The following is a 25,511-nucleotide window of genomic DNA, read 5'->3' on the forward strand; positions in this document are numbered from 1 at the left end:
AAATCCCTTCCCAGACTCATAGGCTGCTACAATCTTTTTTCTGAAGTCCTCTGACAGCTCTTTTGCTCTCACCATGGTGCTCACTCTCACTTCAACAGTCAGGAGCACACCAAACTAAATGTCTGAGGTTTAAATAGGGCAAGCCTCATTCAACATGCAGAGTAACGATCTACTAATTATGTGCACCTGGTGTGATATACATGTGTGAGATCTGAGCCAATTTAAGAGGGAATACATGTGAGGGTGTCCTATCTTTTTCCTCAGTTAGAATAGGCATTTTTGTAGAATGACATTTACAGAAGATCTTGAAAAGACTTTTCTTCAGTTTTCTTTGTTTAGTTGGATTACTTTAATCTCTCTGTATTGTTGAAACGGAGATGAAATAACCTTTTATTAAAAATGTTACAAAAAACCACATGCTTTCAAAGGGTGTCCTAATTTTTTCACATGACTGTAATTTACCCCCTCCAACTGGGGCTACCCCTAATGATCTCTCCGAGGCCACAGACAAATTTTTGCAGACCCTGAACCTCCCTTCCATATCCTCATCCAAGGCTTCCCTTCTGACTAGGCCCATCTCTGATTCGGAGATTCGTACGGTTCTCATGTCTATCCCTTCGGGTAAAAGCCCTGGGCCCGATGGATTTTCCATAGCCTACTATAAATCCTTTCAGGATGTTTTAATCCCTCGTTTCAGGAATTTGTGCAATTACCTTCTTACTGGGGGCTCCCTTGCACCTCACTCCTTGTTGGCGCACATTACTGTCCTCCACAAGGAAAACAAGGACCCGACTTGCTGCAGTAACTATAGGCCGATCTCCTTGCTTAATAATGATGTGAAGTGGTGGGCGAAGATTTTGGCTTCCAGGCTCCAAGACGTTCTGCCTGATATTGTCCATGAGGAGCAAGTAGGTTTTGTCCATGGCAGACAGGGGTCTGAAAACACGGTGCGGCTTCTCCATCTTATTAACTGGGCCAAACGATCCTCTAAGCCCTTAGTCTTGGTGAGTACAGATGCGGAAAAGGCCTTCGACAGGGTCAGTTGGCACTTTATGTCGCGGACCCTATCGAAGTTTGGCCTCCCAGATCAGTTTGTTAACGCCATTTTCACTTTATATTCGGCCCCCTCTGCCATGGTCAAAGTCAATGGAGCACTATCCCCACCATTTCGCATCACCAATGGAACGAGGCAAGGATGTCCCCTCTCTCCTGCATTATTCGTATTAGTGATGGAGACCCTTTTATGTACAATTAGAGCGGACCCGGGTATCAAAGGCCTTCAGGTGGGCCCCTATACCCATGTTACTGCAGCATTTGCGGATGACCTTTTAGTCATGACCTCCAATCCTAGAGAGGCCTTGCCCAAATTGCTGAATATATTTGAGGATTTTGGATTCGTATCTATTTTTAAAATAAATTATGGGAAATCCATGGCGCTCAACATTTCCTGTCCCCAAACTGTGGTCAACAATCTTAAGCGCAGCACCCCGTTTACCTGGGCCTCCAGAGACATTACGTTTTTGGGGACACATATCTCGGCTACTGTCCAGGATCTAGCCTCCCTCAACTATGTGCCGCTCCTGCAAACTGTCCGCAACCATCTGCAAAATCTGAAACTTCCATTTGTTTCCTGGATCGGAAGGAAAAATTACCTTAAAACCTTTATCCTCCCCAAATTTTTATATTTGTTGCAATCCCTCCCTATTTGGCTTCCTAACTCATATTTCACAGAAGTCCGCCGAGTGTTCACACGCTTCCTCTGGAATGGCAAATCGCCCCGTATTGCCTATTCTGTCCTCACAAGGGATAGGAGGTTTGGAGGCTTTGGGATGCCAGATGTAAAGTCATATTATACTGCTGTTCAGCTGTGTAGATGTGTGGCTACTCTATCCCGCCAATCTAGCTCCCTTTGCTCACGTCTTGAGTCTGTACTGCTCACCAACCAAGACCAGCTTACTTTATGGGGTGTTAGGCCTTTCTCAGCCAATCACTACGCATCTTCTCCGGTCTGGAAGGGAATGCTGGTAGAGTGGTCCAAAATGGTTCAATCTCATCTATTTAGCTTCCCGAATCCCTGTATGCCTCTTAAATTATTGCAAAGCTACATTCACCCTTCTGTGTCAAACCCCTCTGGGATCTGGTCTAGGCTCGCTGACTTGTCCCTGCGGGATGTCCTTCTCCCAGACGGTAGTTTACACTGGGGTTCCATAATGGACCGCCCTGAGGTTAAAGCTGCACCATTTTTCCATTTGGCAAATTTCAAAAGGGATACTGCGTTATGTACTGGGTCCTTTGCTGGTAGTAGTTCCCCTTCCTGGCTCGAGAGGAAAGTCTTAACTATTAAACCCCTCCTTAGACCACTGTCCCAGATGTATAAGGAAATGCTCTCCTCCTTACCCCCGGAGCTCCGATATGTGACCTCCTGGGAGCGGGAGCTATCTCTGACTCTTACAGAACCGGAGAGAGCCTTTGTCTTAGCCCACTCACACGGCTTCAACCGTTGTGTGAGGATTCAGGAGAATTCCTTTAAGCTCCTTAGCAGGTGGTACAAAACGCCTGAATTCTTGCATAAGTTGAACCCAGAAGTTCCTGAACAGTGCTGGAGGTGTGGCATAGAAACTGGCTCCTTGTCACACATCTGGTGGCAATGCCATAAGATCCAATCGTATTGGAAACTGGTAGAGTCACTGATAAATCATATCTGCAAAACCAGGATTGTCCTGGACGCTAAGCTCGTCCTGTTATGGTGCCCTAATAGTACCCTCACTCCCGCCAAGAACAATCTCCCGACGATGCTGATCACAGCAGCTAAGTTACTTATACCCTTTCTATGGAAAGATGACTCCCCTCCGACTCTCCCTATGTGGACCGATAAGGTGGACCAGATATACCGCTTTGAGGAGCTGGCGCATTGGGAAACCAACACACGTCCCCGCTTCTTAAAATTGTGGTCCCCGTGGAGAGCGTATAGGAATTTTACATGACAGAGCAGGTTTCTTCCCTTCCCTGTTCTCCCTACCCCCTCTCCTCCCTAAATGTTCCTTCCCATGTTCCCCCTCCCCCGCTCTTGCTGTATATCTCTGACTGATGGCTATAATCGCTTGTTGTGTCTACACGTGACTTGTATGATGGATATTTATTCTTGTGCCTTAATGTCACTGTACTGATGTCATGTGTGGGCATATGGCCTTGATTTTACTTTAATAAAAAGAAATATGGTTAAGAATATAACTACTATAATACTGCTCCTATGTACAAGAATATAACTACTATAATACTGCTCCTATGTACAAGAATATAACTACTATAATACTGCCTCCTATGTACAAGAATATAACTACTATAATACTGTTCCTATGTACAAGAATATAACTACTATAATGCTGCTCCTATGTATAAGAATATAACTACTATAATACTGCTCCTATGTACAAGAATATAACTACTATAATACTGCTCCTATGTACAAGAATATAACTCCTATAATACTGCCTCCTATGTACAAGAATATAACTACTATAATACTGCTTCTATGTACAAGAATATAACTACTATAATACTGCTCCTATGTACAAGAATATAACTACTATAATACTGCTCCTATGTACAAGACTATAACTACTATAATACTGCCTCCTATGTACAAGAATATAACTACTATAATACTGCCCTCTATGTACAAGAATTTAACTACTATAATACTGCCTCCTATGTACAAGAATATAACTACTATAATACTGCCTCCTATGTACAAGAATATAACTACTATAATACTGCCTCCTATGTACAAGAATATAACTACTATAATACTGCTCCTATGTACAAGAATATAACTACTATAATACTGCCTCCTATGTACAAGAATATAACTGCTATAATACTGCTCCTATGTACAAGAATATAACTGCTATAATACTGCCCTCTATGTACAAGAATTTAACTACTATAATACTGCCTCCTATGTACAAGAATATAACTACTATAATACTGCCTCCTATGTACAAGAATATAACTACTATAATACTGCCTCCTATGTACAAGAATATAACTACTATAATACTGCTCCTATGTAAAAGAATATAACTACTATAATACTCCCTCCTATGTACAAGAATATAACTGCTATAATACTGCTCCTATGTACAAGAATATAACTACTATAATACTGCCTCCTATGTACAAGAATATAACTGCTATAATACTGCTCCTATGTACAAGAATATAACTGCTATAATACTGCCTTCTATGTGCCATTAGTAAAAACCTGTTACATTGGACAGTTGATTTTTAAACATAACTATACAAGCTTTTACTTTACTTATTTTTTACTATTTATTGCGGTTTTCAGTTACCTTGCTTTTGACCAGAATCCTGACATAGTTTGGTTGAACATCGACATCAACAAGAGAAGTGTCCAGGTGTCTGTAAGAAAACAGAGAACTGTCATAAATAAGTACAACCAGAGAAAAGATCCAAAAGCTCTCATTGCTTTTTTGCCTCTGGTACCTAAACTTATTACGTCCAAGAACATCCGATCTATTGGAATACTACCACTGAGTTTTTAAGTTATACATTCTTTTTGTGTTCATTTTTTGGCATAAATGACATGATAACTTTATTCTCTGGGTCAGTACGATTACAGCGATACCAAGTACGTATATGGGGTCTTTTATTAAACTGGTGTAAAGTAGGACTGGTTTAGTTGCCAATCAGATTCCACCTTTCATTTTCCAAAGGAGCTGTCAGAAATGAAAGGTGGAATCTGATTGGTTGCTATGGGCAACTAATCCAGTTCTCTTTAACGTTTTACTACTTTTGCACAATAAAAACTATTTTTTTTAATTTTTTTTAAAGAAGAAAATGTTTTTGCATCTCCTGGTTGCCATGGTTACTTAGCAATAGTACAATAGTAGAAGACTCATAGTTACCTGCTTGCTGCTGCGATGTCTGTGTCCGGCCGGGAGCTCCACCTACTGGTAAGTGAAAGGTCTGTGCGGCGCATTGCTAAAGAACTGTCACTTACCAGTAGGAGGAGCTCCCGGCCGTTCACAGACATCGCAGCAGCAAGCAGGTAAGTATGAATCTTCTACTGTTGTACTATTGCTAAGTAACCATGGCAACCAGGGCTGCAGTAGCTTCCTGGTTGCCATGGTTACCGATCGGAGCCCCAGCGATTAAACTGGGACTCCGATCGGAACTCCGCTGCCACCAATGATGGGGGGGGGGGAATGGGAGGCCGCACACTGCCACCAATGTTGTTACTGCTATAGAGGGAGGGGGGGCCGATGGTGGGCGCACACTGTGCCACCAACGATTTATTACAATAGAGGGAGGGAGGGGGGGGGCGATGGTGGGCGCACACTGTGCCACCAACGATTTATTACAATAGAGGGAGGGAGGGGGGGGGGCGATGGTGGGCGCACACTGTGCCACCAACGATTTCTAACATTAAAGGGAGGAAGGGGGGCCCGATGGGGGGTGCACACTGTGCCACCAACGATATTCAAACTGGGGAGGGGGGGGGGTCTGCCCCCTGCTGCCTGGCAGCCCTGATCTCTTACAGGGGAATATGATAGTACAATTAACCCCTTTAGGTGCCGCACCTGAAGGGGTTAATTGTGCTATCATATCCCCCTGTAAGAGATCGGGTGCTGCCAGGCAGCAGGGGGCAGTCTTGTACAAAGTTTGTAGTGTATTCTAACTAGAAGCGTCCCCATCACCATGGGAACGCTTCTGTGTTAGAATATACTGTCGGATATGAGTTTTCACGAAGTGAAAACTTAGATCAGAAAAAGCTTTTATGCAGACGGATCTTCGGATCCGTCTGTATGAAAGCAACCTACGGCCACGGATCACGGACACGGATGCCAATCTTGTGTGCATCCGTGTTCTTTCACGGACCCATTGACTTGAATGGGCCCGTGAACCGTTGTCCGTCAAAAAAATAGGACAGGTCATATTTTTTTGACGGACAGGATACACGGATCACGGCCTCGGCTGCAAAACGGTGCATTTTCCGATTTTTCCACGGACCCATTGAAAGTCAATGGGTCCGCGAAAAAAAACGGAGAACGGCACAACGGCCACGGATGCACACAACGGTCGTGTGCATGAGGCCTAAGACCCCTTAATGACCGCCATAAAAGGCACATCACTGGTCACTGAGGGGTTAAACTTCATTCAAAAGCGCTGCACTTTGTTGATATATTTTTAATGCAGAACTTTAATACTGAATTTGCAGCCAAAAATCCAACAAAAATATGCTATATGTTTAAGAAAAAATACATTTTGCTGAATATGGGGAACACCAAAAAAGACAGAGATACAAAACATCCTGCACGATATGAGAACTAAATATTCGGATGTACGTGGCTACATTTATATGGAAAAAATCATGGAAAATAATGCACAATAACACAACAGAAGCAAGCATTATATATGGACTAAACTCTCAGTCTGATCAAATCTGAGACTCTCGGCCAATATACTTTGATCAAAAAACATCTGTGCCCGCCTACCCGCGCCAAGGTGGTCTCAGTCAGGCAGGTCCTACTCTAAACCTACCTATGCCATTAGGCATCTATATTCAGGAGAGCAGACCCTGTACATATAGTGTGCTGCTCCTAGTTATCTCTATGTACACCAAGCAACCGATGAGAGGAGCACACACAGCTATATGTACCAAGGTGCATCTTCAAGTGTGAATGTGTTCCTATTATCAGGGGAGCAGCATTCTTGTGCACTTTTTGCCCCGCCTTTTCCACAGGAGACCTTGACTAGGTGGTATATATAGCTGTGCGTGCTCCTCCTCTCATAGGTTGCTTGGTGCACACAGAGGTAACAAGGAGCAGCACACTATATGTGCAGGGTCTGCTCTCCTAAATGTAGATGCCCAATGGCATAGGTAAGTTTAGAGTAGGACCTGCCTGACTGAAACCACCTTGGCGCTGGTAGGCTGGCACAGATGTGTTTTGATCAAAATATATTGGCTCAGAGTCCAGATTTTATGATATCAGAATGACGGCTTAATCCATATATAATGTTTGCATCTATTGCGTTAGTGCATTATTTCCCGTGATTTTTTTCCAAACCCCAAAAAAGGCACAGTAGTAATAATGAAATGTTTATGAGCTATAATATTATCCATTGAAATATAAGACAAAACATACCGGTAGATCCCGAGGTCCAAGATGAACTGATTGTTCTCTTCATCATCAACCAAAGAGAAATCCAATCTGTACATAAGAGTGTCAGTAAAGAGAAATCATCTTATCACTAATGACACCTGTGTAGAATTACTGCCCCTATATACAATAATATAAATACCGTAATAATGCAACCTATGTACAAGAATATAACTACTATAATACTGCTCCTATGTACAAGAATATAACTACTATAATACTGCCTGCTATGTACAAGAATATAACTACTATAATACTGCTCCTATGTACAGGAATATAACTACTATAATACTGCCTCTTATGTACAAGAATATAACTACTATAATACTGCTCCTATATACAAGAATATAACTACTATAATACTGCCTCTTATGTACAAGAATATAACTACTATAATACTGCCTCCTATATACAAGAATATAACTACTATAATACTGCTCCTATATACAAGAATATAACTACTATAATACGGCCTTCCTATGTACAGGAATATAACTACTATAATACTGCCTCCTATGTACAAGAATATTACTACTAAATTACTGCCTCCTATGTACAAGAATATAACTACTATAATACTGCCTCCTATGTACAAGAATATAACTACTATAATACTGCTCCTATGTACAAGAATATAACTACTACAATACTGCTCCTATGTACAAGAATATATCTACTATAATACTGCTCCTATGTACAAGATTATAACTACTATAATACTGCCTCCTATGTACAAGAATATAACTACTATAATACTGCTCCTATGTACAAGAATATAACTACTATAATGCTGCTCCTATGTACAAGAATATAACTACTATAATACTGCTTCTATGTACAAGAATATAACTACTATAATACTGCTCCTATGTACAGGAATATAACTACTATAATACTGCCCCCTATGTACAAGAATATAACTACTATAATACTGCTCCTATGTACAAGAGTATAAGTACTATAATACTGCTCCTATGTACAAGAATATAAGTACTATAATACTGCTCCTATGTACAAGAATATAACTACTATAATACTGCTCCTATGTACAAGAATATAACTACTATAATACTGCCTCCTATGTACAAGAATATAACTACTATAATACTGCCTCCTATGTACAAGAATATAACTACTATAATACTGCTCCTATGTACAAGAATATAACTACTATAATGCTGCTCCTATATACAAGAGTATAACAACTATAATGCTGCTCCTATGTACAAGAATATAACTACTATAATACTGCTCCTATATACAAGAGTATAACAACTATAATGCTGCTCCTATGTACAAGTATATAACTACTATAATACTGCTCCTATGTACAAGAATATATCTACTATAATACTGCTCCTATGTACAAGAATATAACTACTATAATACTGCTCCTATGTGCAAGAATATAAATCTTATAATACTGCCCCCCTACTGACACGATATACATAAACTGTTGTTTAATATTACCCTTTCACTCTGGGTGACAACTAGGAACTAAATGGACAATTATCATGGTATTTGGGGACTGGATGATACTGGGATTCGCAGTGCTATAAATAAGTCTATTAATTAGCGCACTACGTACGGCATCCGCGGTGAACTGCAGCATATGAATCTGCCAAATGTTCTTCTGTGTTTGCATGGAAATATAAGTTGATAGGAAGCGGCAGAGCCTCTCATTTCTCACATCAGTGTTTACAATGAATGATAATTCCCCGGTTGCCTGGTTCCAGGACGCGGCTATAATTAACGGGGAAACTCAGCGGGACGCGAGGCGCCGCGCAGCTTTACAGATCTGTCAGATGTGTTTTTGTTATGGAAGATTGCAGCACTGGCTCCGAGCACAACAGGCGGTTATTAACAGCTCCACACAAACTTCATTCAGCCTCGCGTTCGGTCAGTTGCTTACTTGGGTTCGTTAACGTTCAGAGCGCGTCCGTCCTGTGTGATCATCGTCCTCGGAGGTTTCACTTTCTTTCCGTCTTCACTGAAGTGAAAAAAAAAAACCATTGAGGTAGAAAGAAAAACTATTCCCCGTCACATCTCGTGAAACGGCCTGCATTCTTTGTACGGGGTGAAGTCTGCACAGAACACAGGTTCATCAAGGATTTAAGTCTCGCCCTATGGTGGCCGTGCCCTAAGGGCTCATGCACACGACCGCGCCGTGTTCTGCAGTCCCGCAAAACGTGAATTCTGGCAATTTGCGGAACAGAACGGGCGGCCCATGATAGGAATGACTATTCTTGGACAAGAACAGGACATGTTCTATTTTTTTTTTGCGGGGCCACGGAACGGAACCACATGGAGTGCTGTCCGCATCTTTTGCGGCCCCATTGAAGTGAATGGGTTCGCATCTGACCCGCTGACCTACACAACGGTCGTGTGCATGAGCCCTAAGAGCGTATTGACACAGGGCAGATGTTTTTTGGAAATGTCTGCGCCCCTCCCATCGCATGCACCTTCTGTAGGCAGATGAATGGAATGGATGTCCAGCCACAAATCAGCTGTGTGTGAACATAACCTAATGCTTCGCTAGTGTCTGTGGGCCCCAGAGTTTTCATTAGGCAGATTTACCAATGAAAACGCTCCCGAAGTCTGCCGCTCATAGCAGGGTTGTCCCATTACATAGGGGATCAGCTGGAGTCAAGAACGGGGGTCTTACTCCATTTGAATGGAGCGGCAGACACACGTGTCCGCTCCTCCATGCGGCTGCATGGGTCTGTAGGAAGAGATGAGTGCCTTCTACGTAGAGCCACCGGTTTACTGTATAATGGTCAGGCTCTGACATCACAATGTGATGTTTATATACATTTTATTTACAGACATTATACACAGTGGAGTCACATTATTCTGACAACCAGACAACCCCTGTCTGCAGCTTGGACAGCAGCTAGAGGGGCCCGGAGTGACTCCATAAGGTCCTGGTAGGTTGTCACAGGTATCTGAAGCCATGCTGACTGCAGTGCATCCCACAGCTGCTGGAGGGGGTGCGGGGGAGGATCCATAGAGCGAACATGATGATCGAGGTGGTCCCACAGATCCTCAATTGGTTTCAAGTCTGGGGAATTAGCAGCCCAGGGTAGTGCCTGGAAGTCTTGGTCATGCTCTTCCACCTTATGTCGGACACTTCTGGCTGTGTGACACGTCGCATTGTCCTTCCTAGAAGATCCCATCCACCCCTGGGGAGACAATCAGCATGTATGGGTGTACATGATCGGCAGGCATGGATTCAAGTGCCTTCCACATGGATGAGTGGCCCAGAGAATACCAGGAGAACCGTTCCGCAGACCATAACGCTGCCTCCACCAGCTTGTGTTCTTCCAGCAATGGTTGCAGGGTGTTTGTTCCACTGCCCATACGCAGTGGGGTTTGCTGAACGGTTGTGTTAGACACACGTCTGGTAGACACCTGGTTCATTTTGGTGGTGAGCGGCTCCTCCGCAGCCGACATTCACCTCTCACATCAATGGTTTGTGATGCTCCTCAGTTTCCACGTCGCTTATTCACAACCGTGTCATTTGTCCACTGAAAACTGTTACCACAGCAGCACACGAACAGTTAACACTGCGCAGTGTCAGAAATACCGCCACTCACGGCCTGAAAGACAATAATCATCCCTTTTTGGAACTCAGATAAATCTCTCCTTTTACCCATCACAGCAGTGAGGGATATGTGTGTGCAGACAGCCTATCACACACCTTCTATACCCACCGAGCCAGCTCAGCACACCTTATATACCCACCGACCTAGCTCATCACACCTTGTATACCCACTAAGCCAGCTCAGCTCACCTTATATACCTACCGAGCCAGCTCACCACACCTTATATACCCACCGTCCCAGCTCAGCACACCTTATATACCCACCGAGCCAGCTCAGCACACCTTATATACCCACCGAGCCAGCTCAGCTCACCTTATATACCCACCGAGCCAGCTCAGCACACCTTATATACCCACCGTCCCAGCTCAGCACACCTTATATACCCACCGAGCCAGCTCAGCACACCTTATATACCCACCGAGCCAGCTCAGCTCACCTTATATACCCACCGAGCCAGCTCAGCACACCTTGTATACCCAAAGAGCCGGCTCAGCACACCTTATATACCCACCGAGCCAGCCCAGCACACCTTATATACCCACGACCCAGCTCAGCACACCTTATATACCTACCGTCCCAGCTCAGCACACCTTATATACCTACCGTCCCAGCTCAGCACACCTTATATACCCACCGAGCCAGCTCAGCACACAGGACTTTGTTCATGAGCTACACGCTGCCGACATCGAAAATAGGTCTGAATAATAGGTACTGTACTGTGTATTACTTGGTATTATATAATGATGATGACCACAGACAGTGATCCGGAGGATCGGACAAGCCTCCTATGTGGTCTGTGGAGCGGGTTCTGCACCCACATCCGCAATAAATTATAATTATACTACAAATCGGTGGATGGGGCTCTGGATCCTTGAAGGGATTTGGCCTTTATACATCTAGATGGCCTGTCCATAAGAAATGTCTAATGGGTGGGGGACAACAGCTGGGAGGCCCACCGATGCCAAGGATAAAGGGGCCATGAAGAAGTCAGCTGGTAGGTCCCACCAGTTAGACACTGTTGGCCCATCTAATGTGAAAGCAGCATCAAGCCTACAGCACGTGGGGGCAGCAATACTTGGATTTTCAGCATGCCCAATCCTTTGTTACCTGTGGAGATAAGAGGTGTCATATATAGCTTGTAGCTGCTTATCCACCCTGCATGTTTATGGAGGATTCAAAGAAAATCCTATGTGTATAGCCAGATGAAAGAGGTTGTCCAGAACTCTGATACTAATGGCCGATCCTCAAGATAGGCAATTAATATTAAAATTCTGAACAACCCCTTTAAGAGTGGGATTACATTACATGACCTTCACTCTTTACAAAGGTTTAAAAAAAATAATAATATTTAAATAGTAGCAACTTGTATAAAACAAAACAAAAAAACCACTCCTCTCTCCAACCCCCCAACAATCCAGTGCAGACGCCCAGGGGGTCCCTTCAGTCTTCGTTTACAAGTGGCTGGCACAAGACAACTGCAGCCAATCAGTGGCCTCAGTGGTCACATGCCATACCTCTGGCATCAGGGCTCCTATCATTGAGTGATGATGCCAGTAGTACAGCATTTGGCAGCTGAGGGCGCCAGTTGGCTACAGCAGTCACTTTCCAACCACTTTTAAACAAAGACCAGACGGACTGCCGAAGTGTCTGCGCTGGATCGGTGCGGGACTGAAGAAGTGAGTACTATTATTATTTTTTCTGTCTTTTTGTAACAGCTGCAGGGATTCTTGGGGAGGAGCCTGACTTTCCCCACCCCCTTGAAGAGCACTTTCAGAGATCGTTTAGTCATGTCTTGATGTGACCTATACTGGTTGGTAGTTTACCCTAGAAAGCATTCTTTTATTGCTCCCCCTCCTTTACATTTTAGCTGCTAGGTTATTTGTAAAGAAAATGGAAATGGAAAATAATTCATTTATAGCTTTGTGTGAAAATCACCGTAGGCATAAATCAGATAAAAAGCTGACAATATATGAAAAAAATTCAAGCCTGGCAATGTAGGACGGAGCCCGATCACTGCGGCGACAGACATCACAGCGTGCGCTGCTCTGCCGCCGGCTATTACCGGCTTTCTGGGGACACAAGACAAAGACATTTACAGTGACAACTGAAGGCAGTACAAGCCTAGGTTATTGCAGGCCTTTTATTGTTAAAGGGTATGTATCAGAAGAACCAGAGATAAAGAGCCAGGATAAAAAACGGCTTAAGGACTCCCCCCGCTCAGGGAAAGTGCCCCCCGTGCAGACTCCCTGAGCTCCAGCATTACGATGTGGGCAGAGCACTCCTGAATCGCTCTGCCCAATCATAGACAGAACTGTGTAGCTGTACAGTTACCGCAGCTCCATCCTCGCTATCCCCTCCCTGTGCTCTATGATCAGAGAGAAGCTGAGCCAACAAGTGTACGGCCCCTAGGGCGAGTAACCCAAGGGACACCAGGACGAGGGCGTTGTCGTTACACCTAGAGGCTCTGCTCTCTCTGCAACTGCCGCGCCCTCTGCACTTTGATTGACAGAACCAGGTATGATGACATTCTCACTGCCGGGCCCTATCAACAAAGTGCAGAGGACGAGGCAGTTGCAGAGAGAGCAGAGCCTCTAGGTGTAATGACAACGCCCTCGTCCTAGAGCCTCATTTGCATATAATAAAACTTAATTTTTCTCAGCAATGTGGGCACATATGAACATGGGACCAACACAGATGTCAAGTGCACATGTAACAGGTCAGCCGGTGTCATAGGTACAAAACTGCTGACAGATGCCCTTTAAAGGCTATGGACACCTTTGGGGTAAAAAAAATAATTATGATTGCATTTTACTCATTTTGGGCAAAAAAAAAAATTTTCAATTGTTTTTTATTAAACATTTTCAGCTTTTTGTTCTATGGGCTTAAGGGGGTTTTCCGATTACACACAATTTGTGTGTAATCGGAAAACCCCCTTAACCCCATAGAACAAAAAGCTGAAAATGTTTAACAAAAAACAATTGAAAAAATTATTACACAAAAATAAATATATAAATCCCCGCAGCAGTCAACCTTACTGCATTATAGAAGTCAGATGATGACATTCTGAGCACATGTTGACTCCTCAGGCATCATTGCGATTTGCGACCTGCACCGAGTGTTTGCATGCTGGTGCAAGACTCAGGTCTCTGCCCTCCTTCCCCTTCCAGCTCGAATATCACAGCCTGCTTGAAGTCCTGCTGGAAAAACTGCGCCCTAAGACATGGCATCATTACTGACATCACGTCCACAGGGCAGGGTCCAGGAGAATGAGGAGAACACCCCCCTCAGAGGCAAGGTCATTGATGATGTTGTGTCTACAGGGCAGAGCCTTACAAGCCTTGCCACACCTCAGATATAGACGTGATGTCATCGGGATAGGGAACGAACACAGCGGAAAATGTCATGTGACCACGATGGAATTCAGGAAAAACGGGACATTGCAGATTTTTAAAAAAGTTGTTTCCTATCAATTGATGCTGAACTAATTGCAAAACCTAAAATAAATCAGTCTATCTGCACAGTATCTTGCTTTTAGTTTCACACTGAACTGAACTGTCAGGTTGCTGCTCTGATGGCTGGTGGTTGTACTGCCCTTATTTCTGAATTCCTGACAGCTCATAAACAGCCATTAAAGCAAAATTGTTATCAAACTGATACAGATATGGCTTCAATGAGTATTTCTGAGTTGTCAGGAATTCAGAGATAAGGGCCATACATCTAGCCATCAGAGCAGCAACCTGACAGTTCAGTGTGCAAACTGAAAGGCAAGATACTGTGCAGGTAGAATGAAACTTAACCCTGTAGAACAAAAACTGCATGAAAATCTTTAATAAAGATCATTTAAAAAAAAACTATTCTTAGCCCTAAAATGAGTCAAATGCAATCAAATAAATAAATTGCCCCAAAGAGCTGATCAGAGCTATTAACTTTATTATAAAGGTATGGGTCCCTCTTATTACAGGGCCCCTCTTACGCCCCTGGTCTCATGCTCAGCTATATGTTGCATAGTACTGGCCAATTTAGGCCATTTTGATGTCACTGATTTATTATGTAGAAATACATCTGTCGGACCAGAGACCCGTGTGCTTCATACTCAGGGCGTAACATGAAACACGGCGGCTCAGTGACTCGCCCCGTGTCTCGCTCTTTGGAGATGTTTTGGCCGTGAACAGTCTACGCTGTCATTTGTGCCCAGCACTGAGAATACTACCGCCATGATACAAACAGAAGGATAACATATCCACCTGACGTGTCCTCATTTACCTCTTGCTCTCTTTAGATTTACGCTTTTCCTCCATGTATCTGTGAGCTTCTAGTCTACTTTCTGGGGTGTACTGTGATGGCTGCTGCCAAAACGCTTTGTCCTCTTGGTCTTCATCTTCGTCCCCTGGGTTCACGTCAGCACAGTTTTCTTTGTTTTCTGTAGATTCAGGTCTGAAAAATATTGGTAGATAAGTATAGCTTATCAATAGAAAAGCGAGTATCACATGGCCCCCATAACAGTGCCAGCCACACATGGACCTATAACAGTGTCTGCCACACGTGGCCCCATAACAGTGCCTGCCACACATGGCCCCATAACAGTGCCTGCCACACATGGCCCCATAACAGTGCCTGCCACACATGGACCTATAACAGTGCCTGCCACACATGACCCCATAACAGTGCCTGCCACACATGGCCCCATAACAGTGCCTGCCACACATGGCCCCATAACAGTGCCTGCCACACATGGCCCCATAACAGTGCCTGCCACACATGGCCCCATAACAGTGCCTGCCACACATGGCCCCATAACAGTGCCTGCCACACATGGCCCCATAACAGTGCCTGCCACACATGGCCCCATAACAGTGCCTGCCACACATGGCCCCATAACAGTGCCTGCCACACATGGCCCCATAACAGTGCCTGCCACACGTGGCCCCATAACAGTGCCTGCCACACGTGGCCCCATAACAGTGCCTGCCACACGTGGCCCCATAACAGTGCCTGCCACACGTGGCCCCATAACAGTGCCTGCCACACTTGGCCCCATAACAGTGCCAGCCACACGTGGACCCATAACAGTGCCTGCCACACGTGGACCCATAACAGTGCCTGCCACACGTGGACCCATAACAGTGCCAGCCACACGTGGACCTATAACAGTGCCTGCCACACGTGGACCTATAACAGTGCCTGCCACACGTGGACATATAACAGTGCCTGCCACACGTGGACCTTTAACAGTGCCAGCCACACGTGGACCTATAACAGTGCCAGCCACACGTGGACCTATAACAGTGCCAGCCACATGTGGACCTATAACAGTGCCAGCCACACGTGGACCTATAACAGTGCCTGCCACACGTGGACCTATAACAGTGCCTGCCACACGTGGACCCATAACAGTGCCTGCCACACGTGGCCCCATAACAGTGCCTGCCACACGTGGCCCCATAACAGTGCCTGCCACACCTGGCCCCCATACCCCATAACAGTGCCTGCCACACATGGCCCCCATACCCCATAACAGTGCCTGCCACACATGGCTCCTATAACAGTGATAACAGTGCCAGTTACACAATAACAGTGGAAGCCAGTAGACCAACATAACATTGCCAGGACCTCGTGTCAGTGCCAGTCCCACAGGGACCTCGTGTCAGTGCCAGTCCCACAGAGACCTCGTGTCAGTGCCAGACCCACAGAGACCTCGTGTCAGTGCCAGTCCCACAGAGACCTCGTGTCAGTGCCAGTCCCACAGAGACCTCGTGTCAGTGCCAGTCCCACAGAGACCTCGTGTCAGTGCCAGTCCCACAGAGACCTCATGTCAGTGCCAGTCTCACAGAGACCTCATGTCAGTGCCAGTCCCACAGGGACCTCATGTCAGTGCCAGTCTGCTCCACTAAAATAGTTCCATCTCTCTGTTCTTCCATGTCAGTGCCCCTCACAGTATCCCCATTAGTGCCAGCTACTCGCTCTATTCATGTGCGCAGACGTGGCACTGTTTTTGCAAAAAGGCAGCCATGTTTTTTCTTTCCCTGTGCAACATGTGCAGCAGCATAAAAACGTGCACAATGTGAACAATGGTTGTAAGAACCTCAAACATCAGCAACAACCAGGATTTGGGGACAAACAATCTGGGATCTGGAGATGAAACCTTAGGCACCCGGTGAAGCAGGCTATGTCATAAGGACAGGAGACACATGGGGTGTACAGAGAGCTTGTACTATCCAGAGCACTGCAGGGAGAGGATCTCACCCCGGAGACCCCGTCCACCGACTTGGTTGTCATGCAATTCTTCTCCTTCCTGCAGGGAAACAAAAACCTGCCAAAAAGGCCATCTCTAAGAAGACAGATGAGTGTAACTGGAGAAATTGCCGATCAGTTCCCCCTGTGATAAAACTTCTGTCCTCTGTGGGGAATCTCTTAAGAGCTGAAAAGGCTGCCAAGCAGATGTTCCCCTGTGCGAAGAGGCAATCTGCTGTAAACGCTAATGGGTTCCTGGGAGATCTGAAATGCGGCAGAGATTTGGGACGTCCCAGTCTGCACAGCGCAGTAAACGTTTGCATTGATTTAGGCTCGGGCTACACAGCGACTTGTGGTCACGCGACATAAGATCTCAAGAGGTAGTTAATGTGGGGACGATGCAACCCGCAAGTGGCGGCCGGTCTGTTACCATGGCAACGCATAGGGTCTATATACACAAATGGTGGAAGACAATCTGCAAAGCTGTTTCATTGTAATTTTAGATGCAAAGTAGCAATAACCAATATGGTTGCTAAGTCGGACATAGCTCAGGGAGAGTCCTCAGTGGTTGATACCTTTTAATGGCTAACTGAAAAGATGACACAATTGCAAGCTTTCGAGGCTACTTGGGCCTATTCCTCGGGCGTATCAACTAGGGCTGAAACCATTACTCGAAAAAAAATCCTCGATATTTGTTTGTGTCATGTGACCAGGGAGCGGGAGTGAAGTGCTTGCTATTACTTACCGCTCCGTGGTCACCCGCTGGCCCGCGCGCTGCACTGGATCCTGACACATCGTCGGGTCATAGTGCACGTCAGCGCACTGAAGCTGTGGAGCGGCGCCCCTACTGGAAAGGTTAGTATTTTATTTCACTGGCGCTGGGGACATGGCACTGAAGGGGGACAGCCGGCAATGGATGGCATGGAGGGGCTAATCTGATGGCACTGGGGGAGTAGGGGACATGGAGGGGCTGATCTGATGGCAGTGGGGGACATGGAGGGGCTAATCTGATGGCACTGGGGGAGTAGGGAACATGGAGGGGCTGATCTGATGACACTGGGGGACATGGAGGGGCTGATCTGATGGCACTGGGGGACATGGAGGGGCTGATCTGATGGCACTGGGGGACATGGAGGGGCTGATCTGATGGCACTGGGGGAGTAGGGAACATGGAGGGGCTGATCTGATGACACTGGGAGACATGGAGGGGCTGATATGATGGCACTGGGGGAGTAGGGAACATGGAGGGGCTGATCTGATGACACTGGGGGACATTGAGGGGCTGATCTGATGGCACTGGGGGACATGGAGGGGCTGATCTGATGGCACTGGGGGAGTAGGAGACATGGAGGGGCTGATCTGATGGCACTGGGGGAGTAGGAGACATGGAGGGGCTGATCTGATGACACTGGGGGACATGGAGGGGTTGATCTGATGGCACTGGGGGAGTAGGAGACATGGAGGGGCTGATCTGATGACACTGGGGGACATGTAGGGGCTGATCTGATGGCACTGGGGGAGTAGGAGACATGGAGAGGCTGATCTGATGACACTGGGGGAGTAGGAGACATGGAGGGGCTGATCTGATGGCACTGGGGGAGTAGGAGACATGGAGGGGCTGATCTGATGACACTGGGGGACATGGAGGGGCTGATCTGATGGCACTGGGGGAGTAGGAGACATGGAGGGGCTGATCTGATGGCACTGGGGGAGTAGGAGACATGGAGGGGCTGATCTGATGACACAGGGGGAGTAGGAGACATGGAGGGGCTGATCTGATGGCACTGGGGGAGTAGGAGACATGGAGGGGCTGATCTGATGACACAGGGGGAGTAGGAGACATGGAGGGGCTGATCTGATGGCACTGGGGGAGTAGGAGACATGGAGGGGCTGATCTGATGACACTGGGGGAGTAGGAGACATGGAGGGGCTGATCTGATGGCACTGGGGGAGTAGGAGACATGGAGGGGCTGATCTGATGACACTGGGGGACATGGAGGGGCTGATCTGATGACACTGGGGGAGTAGGAGACATGGAGGGGCTGATCTGATGGCACTGGGGGAGTAGGAGACATGAAGGGGCTGATCTGATGACACTGGGGGACATGGAGGGGCTGATCTGATGGCACTGGGGGACATAGAGGGGCTGATCTGATGGCACTGGGGGACATGGAGGGGCTGATCTGATGGCACTGGGGGAGTGGGAGACATGGAGGGGCAGATCTGATGGTACTAGGGGAGTAGGGGACATGGAGGGGCTAATCTGATGGCAGTGGGGGAGTAGGGGACATGGAGGGGCTGATCTGATGGCACTGGGGGATATGGAGAGGCTGATCTGATGGCAGTGGGGGAGTAGGGGACATGGCAATGGATGGCATGGAGGGGCTGATGGCACTGGGGTGGGGGAGAGCTGATGCACTTGGGCTGATTGCACGGGGGGAACGAAGGGTGTTGGGGACTGATGGCAGGGGGTCTGATGAGTTTTTATAAAGGAAAACAGTCTAATAATTCATTTTTTCTTATTAGATTACTCGATTCATAGTAAACAATAATCGATAGAATACTCGATTACTGAAATAATCGTTTACTGCAGCCCTAGTATCAACCACTGAGGGATCTCAATCTTCATATACATCTTCTATTCGCTGGAGCTATCTCAGACAGACTGGTTGCTAGGGACACTGTGCCTGACAACCCCAATGTTGTTAGGCAGTGTATTCGTAGCAACTAGACTGGCAGACGTGACTTGGTACCAGACTGGTACTATGCTGACAGAAAAGAAGGAAAACAGCACCTGGCAGCCCCATGCTATGTAGGTCCTCAGCACAGCCTACAATGGTACTGATCCGATTTTTCTAAACATAGATTAAAGGAACACTCCGACAAAGGTCTTTTTAAGCTGAATTTGTCATACCTTGCCTCCATAGCATACTGGATCCCTTCTGCTGGGAGTGCTCCTTTAAGGCGGTGAACCCAAAACCGTTCTATGGCCATAGAAACTTTTCTAATAGTGAATGCGCACTTTCCATGTAATAATAACGTACCATCTTTGTGATGTTCGGGATCCCCACAACGCGGCCAGAGCTGTGGAGACCCTCGTGGTGCTGGCGCTATGCCGACCACTGTGGGCTAAAACTAGTATCAGCATGGACCGGGGCTGGTGTAATAGGTGCGACTGTAGCACGGGAAGATCTTGTTATATCACGCTGTGCTCAATACAAAAATCCTTCCCTCGTAATCTCCATTTTCAGGTGGGGGGGTGCATTTCACTTTCTGCAGTAGCAACAATATGGCAAGAATCCCCCTTCCCCCATAGACTGATAGGACAGAACCTGTTGCACGTACAAGGTGTTATTGATGTCAGTGTACCAGCGACCATCGAAGCCAGGATTTCTGCCGGCGCTCTGCTGTGTGCAGGATTTGTTCTGCGCCTCTCGCCTCTCCCGGGCCCTCCTCAGCAGATAAGCCTCCTCTTCTTCTTTAATTTGCTGCTGCACTTGAGGGTCATCCTGCAGGGCCTGGATCCGCTCCGAGCGCTCTATCTCCTTCCCGTCCAGCCACTTCAAGACAAAACAATGTCACAGTCTCAGCTGCCACCAAATCACAGCAGAAATCTAATCTACACTCTAACATTAACCCCTTTCAGTCCTGAACGGCTGGACATGTTTAAGCGGTTTTTGATGATACGCCGGGCTGTTTAAATATCTTTTCTTTACATATGTGTTTTTCTTTTGGGCGTTTTATTAGGAAGAAACTCTACACACCAACTTTTTTATTTTTCTTTAATTTACAAATAGACACTAAAAGGGGTCATTTATTAAGACCGGCGTTGTAGACGTGGCGCATGATGCACCTAAGTTATGTAGAGCAGTGTTTCCCAACCAGTGTGCCTCCAGCTGTTGCAAAACTACAACTCCCAGCATGCCCACACAACCAAAGGCTGTCCAGGCATGCTGGGAGTTGTAGTTTTGCAACAGCTGGAGGCACACTGGTTGGGAAACACTGATGTAGAGGCATTGCTTCGGCGCATCCACCACCGGTCTAAATCTACGCTACTTGCTACCCCTGCTGACGTAGATTTAGATTATTTTCTATGCCTAAAAAAAGGCGCAGAAAATGGTAAGTGAGATAGGCCGCCCCCTTCCATGCCACGCCCCCTTTTTTTAGACCTGGTGTATGCGGGAAAAGTTGCAGATTCGGACAACAAGTCTACTTTGCGACCGAATCTGGGACAGATATACGCCAAAAATTGGAGTTTATCTAATAATAATAATTGATCCCCTAAAAATTTATCAGAATGGGTTCCTTATTCTGTTTTTTGATACATAACATGTACAGTCTAGGTGGGGTTAACGCAGGGTGTTTAGGCGACAGATTGAATTAGTGTGGGGTTTTTGTTCCTTATTTGTACTTAATTGTTTACTTAGGTTTGTATCTATTTATGATCTATAATATGTCCCTCCTCCATAAGGGACATCAAATTGTATCATTTCTTACAGTCTTCCAGTGTAATCTGGGCACTTCTAGAACATTAAGAATATAATTAGTCATCTTGTAGTGTGTAAGTTTTCAGGAAGGGTCCTGTTTCTCATTATGTATGTGCACCGCTTATCATACGTACATCGCCATGGAATGAATGGTGCTTTAATAATAAATAATAATAATAGGCAGAGATGACATAAGCCACAACAAAACAATTATACCTTTTCCACAGGGACCCGACTACTTCTTGCTAGATTGCAAAGTTCAATGTTCAAGAATATAACTACTATAATACTGCCCTCTATGTACAAGAATATAACTACTATAATACTGCTCCTATGTACAAAAATATAACTACTATAATACTGCTCCTATGTACAAGAATATAACTACTATAATACTGCTCCTATATACAAGAATATAACTACTATAATACTGCTCCTATGTACAAGAATATAACTACTATAATACTGCTCCTATGTACAAGAATATAACTACTATAATACTGCTCCTATGTACAAGAATATAACTACTATAATACTGCCTCCTATGTACAAGAATATAACTACTATAATACTGTTCCTATGTACAAGAATATAACTACTATAATACTTCTCCTATGTACAAGAATATAACTACTATAATACTGCCTCCTATGTACAAGAATATAACTACTATAATACTGCCCCTATGTACAAGAATATAACTACTATAATACTGCTCCTATGTACAAGAATATAACTACTATAATACTTCTCCTATGTACAAGAATATAACTACTATAATACTGCTCCTATGTACAAGAATATAACTACTATAATACTGCCCCTACAGACGTGGACAAAATTGTTGGTACCCTTTGGTCAATGAAAGAAAAAGTCACAATGGTCACAGAAATAACTTTAATCTGACAAAAGTAATAATAAATTAAAATTCTATAAATGTTAACCAATGAAAGTCAGACATTGTTTTTCAACCATGCTTCAACAGAATTATGTAAAAAAATAAACTCATGAAACAGGCATGGACAAAAATGATGGTACCCCTAACTTAATATTTTGTTGCGCAACCTTTTGAGGCAATCACTGCAATCAAACGCTTCCTGTAACTGTCAATGAGACATCTGCACCTCTCAGCAGGTATTTTGGCCCACTCCTCATGAGCAAACTTCTCCAGTTGTGTCCGGTTTGAAGGGTGCCTTTTCCAGACTGCATGTTTCAGCTCCTTCCAAAGATGCTCAATAGGATTGAGGTCAGGGCTCATAGAAGGCCACTTTAGAATAGTCCAATTTTTTCCTCTTAGCCATTCTTGGGTGTTTTTAGCGGTGTGTTTTGGGTCATTGTCCTGTTGCAAGACCCATGACCTGCGACTGAGACCAAGCTTTCTGACACTGGCTAGTACATTTCTCTCTAGAATTCCTTGATAGTCTTGAGATTTCATTGTACCCTGCACAGATTCAAGACACCCTGTGCCAGACGCAGCAAAGCAGCCCCAGAACATAACAGAGCCTCCTCCATGTTTCACAGTAGGGACAGTGTTCTTTTCTTGATATGCTTCATTTTTTCGTCTGTGAACATACAGCTGATGTGCCTTGGCAAAAACTTCGATTTTTGTCTCATCTGTCCACAGGACATTCTCCCAGAAGCTTTGTGGCTTGTCAACATGTAGTTTGGCATATTCCAGTCTTGCTTTTTTATGATTCGTTTTCAACAATGGTGTCCTCCTTGGTCGTCTCCCATGTAGTCCACTTTGGCTCAAACAACGACGGATGGTGCGATCTGACACTGATGTTCCTTGAGCATGAAGTTCACCTTGAATCTCTTTAGAAGTCTTTCTAGGCTCTTTTGTTACCATTCGGATTATCCGTCTCTTAGATTTGTCATCAATTTTCCTCCTGCGGCCACGTCCAGGGAGGTTGGCTACAGTCCCATGGATCTTAAACTTATGAATAATATGTGCAACTGTACTCACAGGAACATCTAGTTGCTTGGAGATGGTCTTATAGCCTTTACCTTTAACATGCTTGTCTATAATTTTCTTTCTGATCTCTTGAGACAGCTCTTTCCTTTGCTTCCTCTGGTCCATGTCGAGTGTGGTACACACCATATCACCAAACAACACAGTGATTACCTGGAGCCATATATATAGGCCCAATGGCTGATTACAAGGTTGTAGACACCTGTGATGCTAATTAGTGGACACACCTTGAATTAACATGTCCCTTTGGTCACATTATGTTCTGTGTTTTCTAGGGGTACCATCATTTTTGTCCATGCCTGTTTCATGAGTTTATTTTTTTACATAATTCTGTTGAAGCATGGTTGAAAAACAATGTCTGACTTTCATTGGTTAACATTTATAGAATTTTAATTTATTATTACTTTTGTCAGATTAAAGTTATTTCTGTGACCATTGTGACTTTTTCTTTCATTGACCAAAGGGTACCAACAATTTTGTCCACGTCTGTATGTACAAGAATATAACTACTATAATACTGCTCCTATGTACAAGAATATAACTACTATAATACTTCTCCTATGTACAAGAATATAACTACTATAATACTGCCTCCTATGTACAAGAATATAACTACTATAATACTGCTCCTATGTACAAGAATATAACTACTATAATACTGCTCCTATGTACAAGAATATAACTACTATAATACTGCTGTTATGTACAAGAATATAACTACTATAATACTGCTCCAATGTACAATAATATAACTACTATAATACTGCTTCTATGTACAAGAATATAACTACTATAATACTGCTCCTATGTACAAGAATATAACTACTATAATACTGCTCCTATGTACAAGAATATAACTACTATAATACTTCTCCTATGTACAAGAATATAACTACTATAATACTGCCCCTATGTACAAGAATATAACTACTACAATACTGCTCCTATGTACAAGAATATAACTACTATCATACTGTCTCCTATGTACAAGAATATAACTACTATAATACTGCTCCTATGTACAATAATATAACTACTATAATACTGTTCCTATGTACAAGAATATAACTACTATAATACTGCTCCTATGTACAAGAACATAACTACTATAATACTGCTCCTATGTACAAGAATATAACTACTACAATACTGCTCCTATGTACAAGAATACAACTACTATCATACTGTTCCTATGTACAAGAATATAACTACTATAATACTGCTCCTATGTACAAGAACATAACTACTATAATACTGCCCCTATGTACAAGAATATAACTACTACAATACTGCTCCTATGTACAAGAATATAACTACTACAATACTTCTCCTATGTACAAGAATATAACTACTATCATACTGTCTCCTATGTACAAGAATATAACTACTATAATACTGCTCCTATGTACAAGAATATAACTACTATAATACTGCCTCCTATGTACAAGAATATAGCTACTATAATACTGCTCCTATGTACAAGAATATAACTACTATAATACTGTCCTATGTACAAGAATATAACTACTATAATACTGCTCCTCTGTACAAGAATATAACTACTATAATACTGCCTTCTATGTACAAGAATATAACTACTATAATACTGCTCCTATATACAAGAATATAACTACTATAATACTGCTCCTATGTACAAGAATATAACTACTATAATACTGCCTCCTATGTACAGGAATATAACTACTATAATACTGCTCCTATGTACAAGAATATAACTACTATCATACTGTCTCCTATGTACAAGAATATAACTACTATAATACTGTCTCCTATGTACAAGAATATAAATACTATAATGCTGCTTCTATGTACAAGAATATAACTACTATAATACTGCTCCTATGTACAAGAATATAACTACTATAATACTGCTCCTATGTACAAGAACATTACTATAATACTGCTCCTATGTACAAGAACATTACTATAATACTGCTCCTATGTACAAGAACATAACTACTATAATACTGCTCCTATGTACAAGAATATAACTACTATAATACTGCTCCTA

The 25,511-nt window shown here is 44.2% G+C and overlaps 1 protein-coding gene across 2 annotated transcripts in view; it reads right to left on the reverse strand.

The window, feature by feature from the left end:
* Positions 1-25,511, reverse strand: part of DNAAF11 (dynein axonemal assembly factor 11) — a 77,543-nt gene that overhangs the window by 29,706 nt on the left and 22,326 nt on the right. For both annotated transcript variants that reach the window (XM_044294102.1, XM_044294101.1), the window contains exons 5-9: positions 20,366-20,580; positions 15,053-15,223; positions 9,097-9,174; positions 7,170-7,235; positions 4,353-4,422 (exon numbers count right to left, since the gene is read on the reverse strand). In XM_044294102.1, the coding sequence (XP_044150037.1) occupies positions 4,353-4,422; positions 7,170-7,235; positions 9,097-9,174; positions 15,053-15,223; positions 20,366-20,580 (600 nt within the window). The remainder of the gene's footprint in view (positions 1-4,352; positions 4,423-7,169; positions 7,236-9,096; positions 9,175-15,052; positions 15,224-20,365; positions 20,581-25,511) is intronic.

This window comes from Bufo gargarizans, chromosome 5 (genome assembly GCF_014858855.1).
Source record: "Bufo gargarizans isolate SCDJY-AF-19 chromosome 5, ASM1485885v1, whole genome shotgun sequence".
NCBI lineage: Eukaryota > Metazoa > Chordata > Amphibia > Anura > Bufonidae > Bufo > Bufo gargarizans.